General features: G+C 27.8%; 2 protein-coding genes across 5 annotated transcripts; one reads left to right on the forward strand and one right to left on the reverse strand.

The window, feature by feature from the left end:
* Nucleotides 1–8,498: 8,498 nt before the first annotated feature.
* On the reverse strand, nt 8,499–13,471 carry LOC132952905 (uncharacterized). The gene is made up of 2 exons (XM_061025405.1): nt 13,343–13,471; nt 8,499–13,282 (listed from the first exon to the last, which is right to left on the reverse strand). The coding sequence occupies exon 2, from the start codon at nt 12,742–12,744 to the stop codon at nt 9,214–9,216; it is 3,531 nt and encodes a 1,176-aa protein (XP_060881388.1). The 5' UTR covers nt 12,745–13,282; nt 13,343–13,471; the 3' UTR covers nt 8,499–9,213.
* A 208-nt stretch (nt 13,472–13,679) lies between these two features.
* Nucleotides 13,680–15,539, forward strand: LOC132952378 (uncharacterized). Of its 4 annotated transcripts, none has more exons than XM_061024665.1 (5): nt 13,681–14,164; nt 14,264–14,413; nt 14,507–14,593; nt 14,650–14,846; nt 15,193–15,538. In XM_061024665.1, exons 1-5 carry the CDS (start codon nt 14,120–14,122, stop codon nt 15,341–15,343), a joined length of 630 nt encoding a protein of 209 aa, XP_060880648.1. In that variant the 5' UTR covers nt 13,681–14,119; the 3' UTR covers nt 15,344–15,538. The 4 variants fall into 4 exon arrangements, with proteins under 4 accessions (XP_060880650.1, XP_060880648.1, XP_060880649.1 ...); XM_061024666.1 differs by having other exon boundaries at nt 13,682–14,164; nt 14,264–14,401; nt 15,193–15,534; XM_061024667.1 differs by lacking the exon at nt 14,507–14,593 and having other exon boundaries at nt 13,680–14,164; nt 15,193–15,539.
* Nucleotides 15,540–16,199: the final 660 nt, after the last annotated feature.

A 16,199-nucleotide genomic window follows, 5' to 3' on the forward strand; every position in this document is an offset into this window, starting at 1 on the left:
TAAGATCATTTCAAACATACCCATCAAATACGGGCCAGAACAAATATAAATTGGCCCAGTGTGGTTTCCAGTATCTAAACATCGGGGATGCAGTTCAATGTCACTGGTGTGGGATAATTCTACATAATTTTGAAATTTTTGACGATTGTTTTATAGAACATACTCGTTATTCACCAAAATGTGTATTTCTATTATTAATGAAGGGAAATCAGTATATACAAAAAGTCTTAAGTAATTATTGTAAAACCGATGTTATTTGCAATTGTGAAACCGATCCGGACGACACCATTTGTTAAATCATGTGTTTTTGCTTATAATATATATTTTTTTTACATTTTTTGTATTTTTTATCCATGATTTTAGTATATAATATGTTTACAAACGATAAAAACTCACAGTTCAACGTAGGACTTCTAGCAGTTATATTTCACTTTATATTTATGCTTATAGTGGTCAAAATATTTTTAACTTATAAAAAAATTAACAAAATTATTTAACAATGGATTCACCAATAATTGTCTGTAAGTCTACTTTTGACATCCGTGCTTTTAGCAAGAAAAATATTACAGTTGGGTTATTAATTAATAATCAGATTTCTATTATTTTGCTATTGGAGTGTAAACTTTCAAAGAAAATTATTACATTAAGTTTGGAAGAATGGTTTACACTTATGTCTGAATCTAATTACAATTCAATTATGAATAATTTACATATCAGATGTAGACGTGTAAAAATAACAGATAACTTTTCATATTCAACCAATGTTAAACATAGTTTAATTACCTTGCATATAAACGACAATTACATTAGTTTGACGAACATTGACTTCGCCCGTCTCAAGCAAATACAAAATTTGATCGATTTGTATATTGTAGAAAAACAGAAACGTTTGTCAAGTTATCAGGTTACATTTGACACAGCTTACGAACTGATTAAAAACGATGTCCGCGGTCTTCCCATCACTTGCCAGAGGAATGAATTTACAAACCAATATATTCAAAACTATGACTTTAGTTATTATTCGCATCTACAAAACGATGACACATCATTTTTACATGAAATATTGCAATTTCATTTTAACACAATGTCTGATATGATATTACAAGACCTATTAGTATAATAAATTATTGTTTTTTTATAAATAAAACTTTTTTGTATACAATAATCAATCTTTTTTTATTTCAGGAGATAACCTATGTAAATAATTAATTTGCCTTGATAAAAAACTTTTATATTTTTTATTATAAAAAGTATAACATATAAAATATCTTTATTTTAAAATATCTGATGATGTTATCCATGAATTTTGGCTCGAATCAAAGCCTAACCATTTGACAAACATTTTATTCCCAACTTTTTTTATGATACGTTCAACGAGGAAAGTGTCTGGATAATCCGTTAACTTAATTTCCTGTTCGTAAAAACCACCTAAGATTTTATTGCCTGTTCCATCTTTTAGTCGATAAGTTACTGGGTTTGTCTGTAAGACTTTTGAAATTGTAAATATTTCCGTTGTCCAATTTGGGGTGTATCCTTTACTAAATGCATGTTTATACTTAGATATTCTTACTTTATCATTAACTTTAAATTTCGGTTTATATAATGTTTTATCATTTATATGGGTATTAAATTTAATTTTGTTTGCGTCCAACCGAGCATCATTGGGTGTACATTTGATTGTTCTATGTTTTGTATTATTATAGTTTTGTATAATTTTTGATATTTTATCATACCAATTCCATGTACCTGTTGCAGTGAAATGTCTATATATATTATTTTTAAGGGTTTGTATAACACGTTCACAAATTGAACACTTGATAACACTGTATGAACTAAAATGTTTAATTTTATATTTTTTCATTAAATTTTGAAATTGAATATTATAAAATTCTGTGCCATTATCTGTCTGTAACAATTTTGGATTAGCTTTTTTCAATATATTAGACATGGCTTTTGTACAATTTTCACCGGACTTATTTTTCAGTGACTCAACCCAAATATATTTTGAATACGTGTCTATAACAACTAAAATATATCTAAAGCCGTGATTTTTTTTAGAATGAGATTGCATATCCATTAAATCAGCTTGCCAGAGGTCATCAATAAACCGTGTTACTACGCATCGTCTAGGAAATATTTTTCTGGCTGGCCGATGTAGTTCATTAGCTATACTATCTAAGGTTACCATTATACTATAATATTTCTCTCACGTAGCTCTTCTAAAATAGATATAATTTCATTATTAACACCAGTATTACCCGCACTTTGTGATGATGCTAAAAGATTTAATCTAGTCACTAGCTCATTTGGGTCGTCATAATAAACTAACTGGGTTTGAGGTATTACATCTTTATATAAACCAGCACCTTTATTATTAGTCTGCGGTGTTGAAGTAAAACTAAACATATTTTCAACAACAGGTTCTGAAATCATAGAACTGTTAGCTGTTGGTTGAAATTCAAACGGCGCATTTCCCATGGTTGTATTATTATGAATATTACTACGTTTAGCGCTCAACCTAGATATATGTTCGTTAAATGGTAATAAGTTAATTTGAGGAGTTTTAGGGGTATTAATTTTAGTTATTTCTTTGTTTAACTGATGATCCTCATTTTTCATTCGTTCGTACAGAGGTTTTACAACATTAATCCATTTAAAGTATCTTGAGGTTTTGGGTTTCCCATCGGGTTTTAAATGAACATGTGTTGTTCTTAAAATATCATAATAATATTCCATATCTTCTATAGTGTGATTTTTTGGTTCCTTCTCGCATAATAACGACCATAGCCCTTTAGTCCATTTATAGTATTTATTAACCAACTGTAAGTTACCATGACAAAAAGTTATTGTGTGATCTCCTATTTTGTACGAATCACTAGCTTTATCATAATACATACCATAGGATTTATCATAACGTTGTATTGTCTGTCGATTATTAAAAAAATTTGAAAATGTTGAATTTAATACATCGTCATCTTCGTCACTAATATGCGAGGTTTCCGTATTTTTTTGATCAGCTGGGTGCGAGTTACATTGATTATTTTTTTCTATACTTGTACTCAATGGTTTAAATGCTTCACGGAAATAGTTTTCAGAATCTATAACGCCCCGTTTCATTTCCATTATTTTTCGTTTAATATTTTTTTTTGATGTTATTAAATTTTCCAGCAAAACTTTTTCTTTATCCATTGTAAATAATAAATACAATTTAACTGTATCGTATGACTACTGATATCACTATGTGGTTAATAACTGCGTACTATGGTATATATATATATTTATAAAGTATTTTATTAAAATAATATTAAGGTTTACAATAATTTTTACAAAGTTCATCATTAAATGGCTTGTAAATTATAATATCAGAAAATTAATGATATGTATGTTAACATAATACAATACTAATTTATCTTATTTTAATAAACGTATGAAAACCACATCTATATCTTCCTTCATTCATTTCTCGAGTCTTATCGATAACCAGAAACCCGTAATCACTGTGGTTCCAACATAAATGGGAAATTTCCCGAAATTTTGAGAAATCCATATCTGCTGACGTATGATCGTTGAATATATGTCGTAAATTTGTATCATCTTGTTTCAGCAGCATTAAAAAGTTTGAGTTATCTCTTACTAATTGTTTTGATATTTTAGAATATGTTTGTGCTAAATAAAATACAGAGCTAGCACCTGAATGTCTTCCAATGCTGAAGTATTCTCTGATTACAGATTGTGGACCACATATTACATCATCAAAAATTATAATAGAATTTTTTTTAGTCAAGTTCGGTTTTATAACCTTATCAGCGCTTGTAAATATGAAAAAAATAGCACCTTGTATATCATCTATAATTTTTTTTAATAAAACATATTTTTCTTGATTGGAGGTTTTCGAGTATAAATAAATATTTTCAAATCTTAACCCGTTTGCGTGTGTGATCAGATTATACATTATATTTGTTTTTCCTGAACCGCTGGGACCAACTAGTATAGCACGTATAGTATCAGGAAATAACGAACCGTGTCTTGATGGTTTTTTAACTGTCCGAACATCCACATTTATAACATCCAATTTATCTTTCTGTTCAATCAAATCCATTTTTTCTTATAAATACGCTAGAATTTTCCAATTTGTAATCAGTTATCGATGACACGTTCAACTCGTAAGTGTAAGTCAGTCAAGACTGGAAAAGGATTTGTAAACTCCCTTATAAATAGTCTCCCGTTTGAAGCCCATGTACCAGGATATCAGTATTGCGGTCCAGGTACGAAATTAAAAAAGAGGTTAGATCGTGGTGATAAAGGAATAAACCCATTGGATGCTGCTTGTCGCGATCACGATATTGTGTATGCAGCGAGTAAAAATTTAGACGATAGACATAGAGCTGATAAAGTGTTAGAAAATCGTGCTTGGGAAAGATTTAAAGCAAAAGATACTCCTAAAAAAGAGAAACTAGTTGCGTATGCAGTAACAAATGCGATGAAAGCTAAAAGAAAAATAGGTATGGGTTGTAAACGGAAACGTGCTATAAAAACAAATGGTATATTAGCAGCGAAGAAAAAAAGAATCTCAAAGAAAAAGAATGGTGGTAAAAGGCTGATTTTAGCACCGAGACAGTCAGGAGGTGTAATTCCTTTAATACCTATATTTGCAGGATTGTCAGCACTTGGTAGTTTGATGTCTGGAGGTGCTAGTGTGTATAATGCGGTTCAAAATAGAAAAAGAAAAAAAGGAAGTGGTTTGAATTCAAACAAGAATAGATCAAGAAAAAAAAAAACTGATGATTACGCTACCTGACAGACCGCTTTCGTCTCAGGATATTATAAAATACGTCGGGAAGTTGAAAATCAATCATTTCCGTGGTGTCTTTTCACGTGATAACTTACCTAAAAAACCGCATACGATTGAATGTGGTATATTAAACTTGGATATATCTTCAGGCGACGGAAGCCATTGGGTAGCGTTTTATAAAAATAAGGACAAAGTTGTATATTTTGATAGCTTTGGTGATTTACCACCACCAATTGAATTACAACATTATTTCAGACAGTTCAAAATAGTATACAACTATTCCAACTATCAAGACTTCAATACATTTAACTGTGGTCATTTATGTCTTGAATTTTTACAATGTATGAATCTGTTACATTAAGTTTAACTGGAAATACAACTATATTATCCACGAATTATTTTCCATCTCTAAACGTTTACGAGGATTCAGAAATAGCTTTGTTATCTTTGCAAACATACAATTCATTTCCAAATATTATAAATCTAACTAATAACCGGCTGAGAATAAAATCAATTCCTCCAGATAGAAAAGTAAATATTCAATTTTTTGTGCCAGTCGAATGCTGTGACATAGAAGATATTAACAAATATATGGTAGAAGAGTTACCTCAAGCTAATAAAGTCTACGGAACAAAGCTAACATTCAATGTACGTATTGATCCTATCGATTTTAGAACGTATATAAAATGTAATGGAATACTACGCTTTGAGCATCCGTATAGTATAGCACCTGTTTTTGGGTATAGAAAGAAAGATTGTGGACCGTTTTATGAAGAACATCGATCGGATAAAGCTGCAAATTTAAACACATTTAATTCTATAAAAGTAATGTGTAATATAGCACATGGGTCATTCAACAACCAACTTCAAACCCATTCGATATATGAGTTTTTCCCGAGTGGGAGAAGAGGAACAAAGGTTGTTCAATCTCCGGTAAACCTTATATATTACCGATTAAACAAAACAGATATTAATTCAATTACTGTTCAGTTAGTTGACCAAAACAATAATCCAATTGACAATTTTAACGAAACGTTAACAGTTGTTCTGCATATTAAACGTCACGGATCTCATCATTAAATTTATATCTTAGATTTTGTAATGTATGAGTCAGTTACTTTAAGTTTAACTGGGAATGCTACCATATTATCTGTAAATTATTTTCCACCTATAGGCCTTTACGAGGACTCAGAAATAGCTTTGTTATGTTTACAGTCATTTAATTCGTTTCCAAATATTAATGATAATAATAATAAATTTTCTATACAAGTAGCTGAGAATGAAAACAATAATGATCCTATGATATGTTTTATTACATTGGAAGAGGGTTGTTATGAAATTGAAGATATTAAGCAACGAGTTAAGAAGCAAATAGATACCTATAATAGTAAAAACTTAACCAATTTAACATTCGACATTACGGTTGATCCTAACGATTTCAGATCGTATATAAAATGTAATGGGATACTACACTTTGAGTATCCGCATAGTATAGCACCTGTATTCGGTTTTGAAAAACGAGTATATAACCCATACAATGAAATTCTTCGATCAAAAAAAGCTGTCAATTTAAACACAATTAATTCTATAAAAGTAATGTGTAATATAGCTCAAGGATCATTCAACAACCATCTTCAAAGTCATTCGATTTATGAGTTTTTCCCGAGTGAAAAAACAGGATCTAAAGTTATACAGTCACCACCAAACTTAATATATTACAAATTGAATAAAACAAATATTGACTCGATAACCGTTCAGTTAGTAGATCAAGATCATAATCCGATTGATAATTTTGATGAGGCATTGACAATTGTGTTACATATTAAACGTTACGGGTCTTGAGATGGGATTAAAATTCAATATAAGTCCACTACTTCGGATCAGGACAACTAGTCATAAGACTAAAGTGCTACCAGTAACATCAAATAAAATAAAAAAATTGACAGTGAAGAATAAAAAAATTTTACAAGCTCTGGGTTATCAATTGAAGCAAAATGCCTGAAAGTGATATTTTGGATATAACTTCACAGTACGAAACGGATTCTAAAATTACGAAAATTGAATATCATTCATACGCACCGTATACAACATCATTTAATAATAATGATGAAATACGTATATCAATCCAGCAAACGGATGTTTATCCATACCTACACGAAAGCTTCATTTTTTTGGAAGGAACAATTACTGATCCTACCAAAGTGAAACTATCTAATAACGGTTACTCTTACCTCTTCGAACAAATACGATTGGAAATCAATGGGATAGAAGTAGATAGCGCACGTGTTCTTGGAATCACTAGCTCGTTGAAAGGTTACTTATCCGGTACGCCAGACAACTACAATTGCTATGAAAATGCTGGCTGGAATTTTAAAAACGCAACACAATCGGAAAATGATAAAGGTGAATTTAGTGCTTGCATTCCATTGAAATATTGGTTAGGTTTATTTGAAGACTATAAAAGAATATTAGTGAATTCTAGATTGGAATTAATATTAACCCGAAGTCATAGTGATTTAAATGCTTTACAAGTTAAAACTGGTGCAACTGCTACTGAAGGTAAAGTCGTTTTAAATAAAATTGTCTGGATGGTACCACATATCACTGTTGACGATGAAGAAAGATTAAAATTATTGAAACTTATAGAAAAAGAAAAAAGCCTATTTATCCCTTTTAGATCTTTTGAAACTTTTGAATATCCTGAACTTGGTACCACTAAAAAAGTTGTATGGAATTTGAAAACTGCATCAAAATTAGAAAAACCCCGATTTATCATAATTGGATTACAAAAAGGACGCAAAAATTTGATAACAAAAGATTGTAGTATATTTGACCATTGTAATTTAACAAACGTTAAAGTGTTTCTGAACTCGATAGCTTATCCGTACAATAATTTGAATTTAGATTTTACTAAAAATAATTTCACCTTATTATATAATATGTATACATCGTTTCAAGAATCGTACTATGAAAAAAGTATTCGTAACCCCATATTGAGTCCTTCTACTTTTCTGACAAACGCACCAATTATAGTCATCGATACTTCGAAACAGAACGATTCAGCCACTGCTTCAGCAGTAGATGTTCAATTGGAAATTGAAGCTTCAGAATCACTAGCAGGTGTGACTGCTTACTGTTTATTAATTCATGATAGAATTGTAGAATATGTACCTTTTACTAGAGAAGTAAGAAAACTTGTGTAAATATAATTAAGAATTAATTTATAACAATAAAAAAACTATTATTTATTAATTTGTAATATTTTCATTAAATATTATTTCAGTTTTATAGTAAGGTTTGATAAAAAATAATTTTGACTATAGTGTAAACATTTGATGTATATACACTAAATAATTTTGTGTAATGAATAAATAGGTTTACAACATGTGTGTAATCTCAGTAATGTGTGTCTCAGTAAATCGGTGACCCCCCGGAGGGATATCCAGATTAAGTCTTAATCATTACGTTACAACACGTCAATGAACTGTAAACATACAGATGTATACTACTAGCACGGGATAATAAGCGATCAGGTTTATATAAAAATTACACAATTGGTTAAGTACAATATTGTTTCAAATGATTTAGTTATACAAGATTCAAAAAAATTAAAAACATAATTTTATAAGTTATAACACTAAATTTCAAAATTGAATGATCAAGTATAAAATGCATCATTATTCTATATATTATTTATTTAATTTTATTTAATATTTACAAGGCCAATGTTCAATTACAATATAGAATAACGATATTAACAAAAGTATAATAATATTTACCAATTATAACATATTTTAAATAAATCAATATAACTAAAGTATATAAACATAAATAGACTTCTATATTTAATATAATAGGATCAATAAAAAGTAAAATTATATACATTTTGCTTCATCATCTTCATAGAACCGGCATATTACAATTTTTTAATTTATTATTAAATAATTACAGTATCATAAATCATATTACTTACAATTTAACATAATGAATCTCGACCAAAGTCAATCACAATACAATTATGTATATTATTATTTAATAATAAAAAATAAATAGAAATGAATCATACATAAAAGTTAATGATCAATGTTAGAATATTAAAATATATACATAGTTTTAACAAAAAGTTTGTAACCAAATTAAATAACATACATTTTCCATTTTTACAATTTATAAAATGTTCAATGAATTAAATATTATAACACTTTTAGAAATATTAAATTTGAAAAACAATGATTATTGTTATATTTTGTACATTAATATATTATAATATAAAAATTAAACAATTTGCTTCATGATTAGGTTACTATAGCTCCCTTAATTAATTTTATCATCGATAACGATTTGTCGAATAGCTAATTAGTTAAATGATTTACTATTTATAAAATACGTTTGTAATAAAACATATTCATAATTATTTTTGATTAGTTTAATTTATAATGTCCGTATGGTAAAGTGCAAATACCACCTTTTAATATGACACGTTTATCGTCATTTGCACTCAATACTATTTTTCTGGTTGTTTTGGAATAAACATTATGTTTTGTTGCCTGTATTGAGTTAATATCACAGTATGCATTAATTTGACTAGATTCACCATTTTGTGCATCCAAATGTGAGGAATTTTGTATACTGAACTTTGATAAAATATCTAAATAATGATTGACCGTCATATACTTGTCTCTAACATACTTTTTTACACCTTTTGCCTTTTTGTATTCAATACCACTTACTGTATAAGCATATAATTTGGGTCTTAGCGTTACAAATTGCGTCATAATTTCACTCTTCAATTCGTCTTTAAAATATCCTGGGGTGTTCTTATGTTTATCACTGTAACAAAAGTGACTAATTGGAAAATTAGAAGTATCAAAATGACTCAATAAATCAAATTTTAAATCATTAAAATAATTATTTGTTTTAATACGATATATTAATGAATCGGTATCAGTGTATAATAGTGATATTTTTTTTCCGTATTTATTTTTCATTACGTCATAATGGAAATTATAAATATAGGTTTTCGATATATCTAAAATAGAAAATCCCACGTAGATTGGTTTATCAAATTTAATCTTTTCTTTTTGAAAATGTAAAGACATTAACTCATTGCTATATATAGTTCTATCTATGAAATTAGGTTTTCTCATTAGCCTATGAGCTTTTCGATCATCTGATACCAACTTTATATCCAATCTTTTACGCGGATTCTCCATACATTTCCCATAGACACTATTCACGAGTAATTTCCAAAATTCATATTCAAACTTGTTTTTTGCCAAGACCCTCATACTAGTGCATTTATCAACATAAGGGGCTAACCATTTTGATTGATCAAACTTAATTATTTTATGAACTTTTACAACTTTTAATCCGTTGTGAATTGCCTGCTTTAACAATCTATAATGAACGACATAATTTGATTTATTATTTAAAGTTGTCAGCAGTTTAATAATCTTAGAATTAGGTGGACAACTATTGTGTGGCAAAAAAGGTAAATCGCTATGAATATCATGTAATTTTTCGGGGTAATCCACATCCACTTCCAGTATATAACCAATAGGTGCATCGTCATCTATAGTAGTAACGTCTAATGTCAAATCATTATACCATTCAAAATTTTTGTATGGTAAACTTGCAAGCATTGATTTGCCGTATAAATTTACACAATCAAAATATGCCAAATAAATGTGTGGTTTTTTTTTGTTATAATTAATCCCATCAACATCTGGTAGATTAGCTCTGGCATAGCGTCTTACAGATTGGCATACCCCCCCTCTTATTCCATTCTCCATCATGAGTAACATCAAATAATCTGTTAATCTCTCAAGTTTAACTCCAGTAAAACTTAACATTGCGTCAAACGCAAAACCAGGTGCTGTCAAATAATAAGAGGCGTCTAAATTAAAAGTTTTCAAACAAATATCTCTAAAATTTTCAAATACATCAGCCAGAATCAATATGTCCGTTAATAAATATAAATCACTATATTCACCTAATGTTTTTATATTAAATTTCTCCCAAACATTGCATGCATGCATGTAATCTTTTTTTGAAATATGATCATCTGTTAACGAATTATAAAATTTAATTCTAGGTGGTAATGAGGTATCTTTAAGTTTTGAGTTGCAGTCTACATACTCATATGGAAATACACCTTTCCGAATAACTAAATCAACGTTTTCTAAAGGAAAATGATGGTTAATTTCACGGAATCTTGTTTTATCTTCGGCTAAATTAGTAGCTAAATTAGAGAGTGATTCTGACATGAACATAAAAGTGTCTACAAATTTTACATAAAATTTATCAAAAATTTGCTTACTAAAGGTCAAATATTTTTCACCCGAGTTTGGAATAATGCGTATGTCATTATCATTACAGCCTAAGGTGCGTACAATAAAATGACCGTCATACGATAAATTATGGAAATATACTGGTACAAATGATGGGTTTTGTGCCGAAAAATTACAATTTAAGCATAAAGCCCTTAAATATTTCCCTGTAAGATGTGAGTGGTCTCTAACTTTAAATACGGTTTCATTATTAAATGATCTCAAACATAGTTCACATTTTTTCGAATTAATATATTGACCTTCTTCCTTTTTTGTTAATTTATGCATTGATTTATTAGTATTATATAGATAATAAATTTTGGTAGAAATATCAATTATAGTTAACATAAAATGCTTTGATGCATTTTTGCCTCTATAAATTATTGGATTTTTAGGAATTTTAAATTGTTTTACTAATTTTTTTGGGACGATGTTGTAATCAATTTTAACATATAGCCCATAACTCATGGGCTTATGATAATGCGTGTTTTTAGTATTGACCGTTATGATATTATTAGTGGGTTTTAAAAAGCATTCAAAATCGGCATAAATTACAATAGGAATTCGGTCAGCCCGATTATATTTATTAAAATATATAAATTTGTCATCATGTGGATCAATCATTACAGGCTTACAAAGTTTATGTTTTTGGCAGATTACTTTATGCCTATCGAGACCATGCTGCCCCCATGCCTTGTTTTTATTTGGTTTAACATTAAAAGTCGTAAAACATCGCTTGCAAATAATTATTTTACTTTCATGTTTTGTTCTTTGTGATCTAATCAGTCGTGAGAAATTAGCTATGTAACAATAATGTGTTGTTGGTTCATTTGAGAAAAAAAACAAATCATAATGATCGGATTTTTCGTTATTATTTATATGAAGTGGGTAAATTTGATTTTTATCATCACAACTATAAACATTAACGGATATGTTATTAATTTTTTCAAATTTTTTTATTTGATTGATTGGTGTAGGGTAATCAATACAATTAAAATTAAGACCACTTTTTTTTTCCAAAAAATTAAAATATTTAATACTAAAATTATTTTTATTTTTTTTTTCATTAAATTTTGATAAAATTGCATATTTAAAACATCTATTGTCATAATTCATTACGTTTATTATTGCTTTTTTATTATAAATTGATTGGGGTAATTTTATAAATGAGGAACCCCCTAGTAAATTTACTTTATTTGTTCTTAATTGGAGACCATCTAAACTAATTTGTCTCCAAGAAGAACCCTTCAACAGAAATGACTCTTGTTCATTTAATAATTTATCGAACATGTTTTTAAAAAGGGTAGAAAAATTTGAAGTAAAATAACATAAAACATTTGTTGTTTTAAATGCAACATCCCGAACTTCTCCCGTAATTAAATTTTCATATACTAAGTCTACAAATAAATTAAATTTATATGTGGATGAAGAACATAATTCTTTTAGTTTTGATTTTAATGAAGAAGAAGTAGAATTTAAAAATGACAATAAGTCAATAAGGTTTTCGTTGTTTTTATAATAAAAAGTTTTTGAGCGATTATTTTTAAATTTCTCAATTTCTACTAATTTTTGTCCAGTGATGTTTAATCGATTAATTTTTTTAATGCGGTTAAATTTTGGCATTTTTAACAATTAATTCAAAACCGCATTAAAATAAAATATATAATAACGTATTAAAATAAAATATCACTTATGTAGTTATGTATGAACTGTTGATTGAAGTAGATTGACGGTGCAATTGGTTATTGGAAATACTTGTATTACATAATCCTCTTCGGGTTCAGCATATAAATTGCGATTGTCACAGACAGTGACGTATTTTTGGCATGCCAAACACCTTCGTCTTTGACAATACATTTGTAGCACATTTATATCCTTAAACATAACATGGTACGCTTTTAAACTTAAATTTACAAGATTCGACTCAAAATACGCCTGATTGATATAATTGGCACATTCGAATGAGCAAAATATATCGATAATATTATCATCAAATGAATATCGAACTTCCCTCACGACAAAAACTGAATGCAACTGGCGAAAATATTCATAAACTTCACGTTCACTGTGAGTAAATGGATATTTTGCAATATGTTGTATTGTGATCGGTGGTATATGACTAATTACATTATCGAGGTTGTCGTCAGGTATCATATCTTTGCTAAAAATGAATAAAATGATTATATTTTAAAAATTAAAATGTTATAATTAATTAACTTACAATGAAATATTCTGCTCGCTGCATGCGGCGTTCTTGCATACCAGCTTGTTGAGTATTATTATTATTGATCTAATGAACCCCACTATTTAAGTAACATGGAAAAGCAGATTATAAACTGTATGCCAAAAATCGTTTGATATATCCATCACTTATTCGCACGGCACTATTTTTATTATTAGCACCTTATATGTTAATGTAAACATGAAATGCGATCAAATTTAAATTATAATCATTGATGTACAAAATACTAAAAATAAAAAATAGTGCAGTGCGAATAAGTGATGGATATATCAAACGATTTTTGGCATACAGTTTATAATCTGCTTTTCCACACATTAGCCAATGTCAAATATCTTTTAATTCCTCTGTTAATCGTTAAAAACAATGTGTATATCAGTTTTTATTTATTACCAACACGGCACCTTATATCTTAATGTAAACATAAAATGCGATCAAATTTTAATTATAATCATTGATGTACAAAATACTAAAAATAAAAATAGTGCAGTGCGAATAAGTGATGGATATATCAAACGATTTTGGGCATACAGTTTATAATCTGCTTTTCCACACATTAGTCAATGCCAAATATCTTTTAATTTCTCTGTTTATCGTTAAAAACAATGTGTATATCAGTTTTTATTTATTACCAACACCATGTGTAACAGGCATTGACATGACTATTACTATATATCATAGATATTAATTTATATAAAATAAAGAGACCTAATGTGAATTTCATCAGTTAATTTTAAGCAATACGAGTGCATAGTAATAATGTCCGACATGAGTGTACAAAATTCGGCCGATGAAGAAATCAATGTAAGTACATTATTATAATAATTATAATATATTATTAATATACTTTAATTTAACACCATTTATTAACAATAAGTTTAAAACATAATCATTTAAATTTAGGATCATTATTCATATCGAAAAAATGTGCAAATGCAGAATTCTAAAAAACCCAAAATCACTATGAAAGCTAAACCAAAAAAACAGAAATTAATAATGGTCAACACAAGCGATCAAAATTCAGATGATGAAGAAATTGATGTATGTGCACCGGTATTATTATTATTATTATTATATCATAAACTTTTTTCTTAATTTCCTTACATTACACATCAATATGTTAAAAACATGGGTATATAAATTTAGGAACTTTATAATCATCGGAAAAATGAGCAAATGCAGAATTCTAAAAAACCTGAAACCGTTATAAAACCTAAACCAAAAAAACAGAAAGTAAAATATTCCATATTTTAATAATAATATATTTATCAATTTAATATTGATTTTAGTTTCAGTCGCATTTATTAAAACTGGAACAAGAATATAATGGTTTAACAACTATGGTTAATGAAAACTGCATACGCGTAAAAAAATCAGATGGTGGAAATTTTTGTATCAAAATACCCGAAATCAAAACAGCAAGTGATTATTTGGTTATTCAAAAATACAAAACATCGGACATGGAAAAAGTAGAGTCAAAAGACAGGTAACTATTAATATTTTGTATAAACAGAGTATATTAAGATTTACACTAGGTATCATTAAAATGAATAAGAAAAAAAAAAAATTAAGTACAATATTTGTAAATTATTGGGGAAACATATCATGCCATAGTACTATTTTATAACCTAAATAGGCACGATGCTTACAACCAAGCAATTTTGTGAATATAGGTATGATGATGTTTCGTCGTTGATACTAATAATATTCACACAGTATGTAAAATATTTAACTGCTCAACAATTGTGTCATCTAGTTTATTTGATAAAATATTTATGATAATATGAAAATATATGCATTTATAATATACAATCATTAATTTGTTTTAATAGATGGAAAACCTCAACGTTCAACGCAAAAACTATGCTGAACGAAAAAGATAAAGCTGACAATACAATAATATCGGCATTTAATAATTTGCAAGATTTATTAATGGATAAATTTATGTGTAACAACAACAAAAAAATTGAATCTTATAAATAATAACTATATGTTTATATTATTATAGTTTCACTAAATGAAACCCGTCATTAATATTTGTGTATTTTTTATTTATTACCAAACGGTTAAAATATTTGTATTCAATTTTATTTTAGAAAGCTTACATTTGATTCAATAATTTATACAATATGATTATATTATGGAAAATATTTTGGTTTATTTTAACCAGTTGACATTTAAGATTATTTATAATATATAATATATTAATTATATTATTATCATTTATTATTAAATAAAGGTATGCATTTGACAAAATAAATAATGTTTATTATGAAGGTATAATCTAATTATTAAATAGTAAGCTTGTCGTATATCATGATTATTTTGGTTTTATTGGCTGGTTATATCAGGCTTTAGTATAATGTCTGCAAACGTTTCGTGATGGATTTGTTGTAATTCAAGTAAAAATGACTTTTCTTCATCCTTCAGGTCATTCATTTTGAAATTATAATCTTTAATATATGTACTGATAAAATCACTTCTAATACAATCAGGTGATAAATATAAAATATCATACTTGATAATTATACATGCATTATTGAAAACAGTCTGATACGCCACTAATTTATTTGATAACTCTATGATATTTGCATTTATACATGTTTCCAATAATTTCAATCGATTTAAATTATCACTGGATAATGTGATTCTGTTATTATTATGATGTAAATTAACTGATTCAGATTTTGCACATATTTTATAATAAAAATTATTATCTAAATGTAATCGTTTTGAATGTTGAACAGTGGATAAAGAACAAACAATTATATTAAAACTATCATCAGATATAAACTTATTCCATTGAAATACATTTAGTATTAGATATCGTTTAGTTACG

The sequence above is a fragment of the Metopolophium dirhodum genome, chromosome 9 (genome assembly GCF_019925205.1).
Source record: "Metopolophium dirhodum isolate CAU chromosome 9, ASM1992520v1, whole genome shotgun sequence".
Taxonomy (NCBI): domain Eukaryota; kingdom Metazoa; phylum Arthropoda; class Insecta; order Hemiptera; family Aphididae; genus Metopolophium; species Metopolophium dirhodum.

Bases quoted from the DNA above. Each gene is read 5' to 3' on its own strand.
- LOC132952905 (XM_061025405.1), bottom strand. From the start codon at position 12,744: ATGCCAAAATTTAACCGCATTAAAAAAATTAATCGATTAAACATCACT.
- LOC132952378 (XM_061024665.1), top strand. From the start codon at position 14,120: ATGTCCGACATGAGTGTACAAAATTCGGCCGATGAAGAAATCAAT. The intron at 14,165-14,263 runs GTAAGTACATTA...ATTTAAATTTAG, and splicing joins CGGCCGATGAAGAAATCAAT to GATCATTATTCATATCGAAA. The intron at 14,594-14,649 runs GTAAAATATTCC...TATTGATTTTAG, and splicing joins CTAAACCAAAAAAACAGAAA to TTTCAGTCGCATTTATTAAA.